The 1,516-nt window shown below is 51.1% G+C and overlaps 1 protein-coding gene across 1 annotated transcript in view; it reads right to left on the reverse strand.

Moving 5' to 3' along the window:
• Positions 1-562: 562 nt before the first annotated feature.
• Positions 563-1,516, reverse strand: part of LOC104522824 (extracellular calcium-sensing receptor) — a 40,289-nt gene continuing 39,335 nt past the window's right edge. The window contains 1 exon segment of the mRNA XM_029084297.1: positions 563-1,516. This exon segment is cut by the window's right edge and continues 79 nt beyond it. Within this exon segment, the coding sequence (XP_028940130.1) occupies positions 1,250-1,516 (267 nt within the window). The 3' untranslated portion in view covers positions 563-1,249.

Genomic DNA, 1,516 nt, shown 5'->3' on the forward strand with positions numbered 1-1,516 from the left:
CTTGTGCTAGATGCCCTGTCTTCAGGATGGGCCAGGAGGGAAATAACCTAGTAGGTGGCCTACAGCCATAGCCAATTTACCCATGTGACTGTGTGTGCGTGTCTCAGAGCCCAGGCCTGTATGTCTTCCTCATCCAGTCACCTACCAGCACACACACTTCAGCTATTCACCCACTCCTGCAATCGTATGACCACATCTGGGGGCTATTTCTCAATCCCTATCAACTTCTCCATTTCCCTTTGTTTCATTTGCTTTGTATCAGGCCCACCACTATTGTCACAACTAGCGCGATGCTCCGTGTAGGTGTGAGGCAGGTTAATATGGCAAAGCACAACGCTGACTATGGTGTGGAAGGGTTAGCCATGTATGCCATGTGGAATAGTACAGCAGCAACACTTTGTTAAGCGTACAACTACTAGCGACATAATCAACCATGGATACATCTCATTGTGCTCTTGCAACGTTCTCCGAAGGGGGGGGATTTACAAGCTGTTCTCCCCCTCCACCAAAGCAGGCAGGCTGGAGGTAAAGCTATCTCAGCTGCAGGAAACCAGTAGGAACCTAGTAGCTTGGTCTAGTGCAATGGAGTCTATGAAGAGTATTGTCCAGTATTTCCTGCTGGGCAGAAAGGAGAGATTGGGACATTACTAAATATAAATAGCAGGGCGCTCCGTCGCATTAAATACTTTACATGTTCACACCCTCGGCTGTACACAGCATGCAGGATGTTGGGGGCTTTCCTATTTCCCCCACGACCGTGCTCTCCCCAAGTGGAACTGTGTACCTTGCTTTTGTAGAGCTGAGAGTCCTGATGCACATGGTTACAGATCACATATACTGGATAAAGAGGGAATATTATACATAGTGGGAAAGAGGAATATTATACATAAATGTAAAAGCAGAGTATAGTGGAATTGCCTAGTGCCTCCCATAGTCAGCTGAGTTGCAGTCTGGCCAGGAAAAGCTTACGGAGGCAAGGCAGCATGCAGACTTCTGCTTAAGCCCCACCAGAGGCGATCTTCACTCGTCCTTCTGAGATGTCCTGGCTTCGGTAAAGCGAACGCAAATTCAGTCCAAGGCTCCCCAGACACAGTCCTTCCTCTGGAGGCACGTGTGTTACCCTGCCGGCGCTAACAGTACGGGGTGGTGGGGCTGTGTCACAGGAGTGGGGCTGTGTTGTCTTTCCCATTCAGAAGCAAGAGGTGAGCAAGTTCCTCTTGGGGGTTGGTGTGCTTTTCACAATCTTTCGTTAGGAATGTACTGTGTTCTCTGTGACAGAGCCACCTCCAGTGCCTATAAAATTTCGGGAGTTGGCTGATGGCAGGGAAGGCTCCGCCTCAGGGCTTGGTACCTCTTCTTTGGTGTCTCCCACCACCGATTCCTGCGAGCTGGTCTCTGGGCTGGAAGTTGCCTGGAAGCCAGGCTCAGCGCTGAGGGGCTCGTTGTTCTGCAGGGGAAGCAGGGCCCGGTGCCGCATCAGGCTGTCGTCGCTGTTCTGGGCCTCCAGGGAGTTCCT

Source organism: Antrostomus carolinensis, unplaced genomic scaffold (genome assembly GCF_000700745.2).
Source record: "Antrostomus carolinensis isolate BGI_N321 unplaced genomic scaffold, ASM70074v2 scaffold21150, whole genome shotgun sequence".
In the NCBI taxonomy this organism is placed as follows: domain Eukaryota; kingdom Metazoa; phylum Chordata; class Aves; order Caprimulgiformes; family Caprimulgidae; genus Antrostomus; species Antrostomus carolinensis.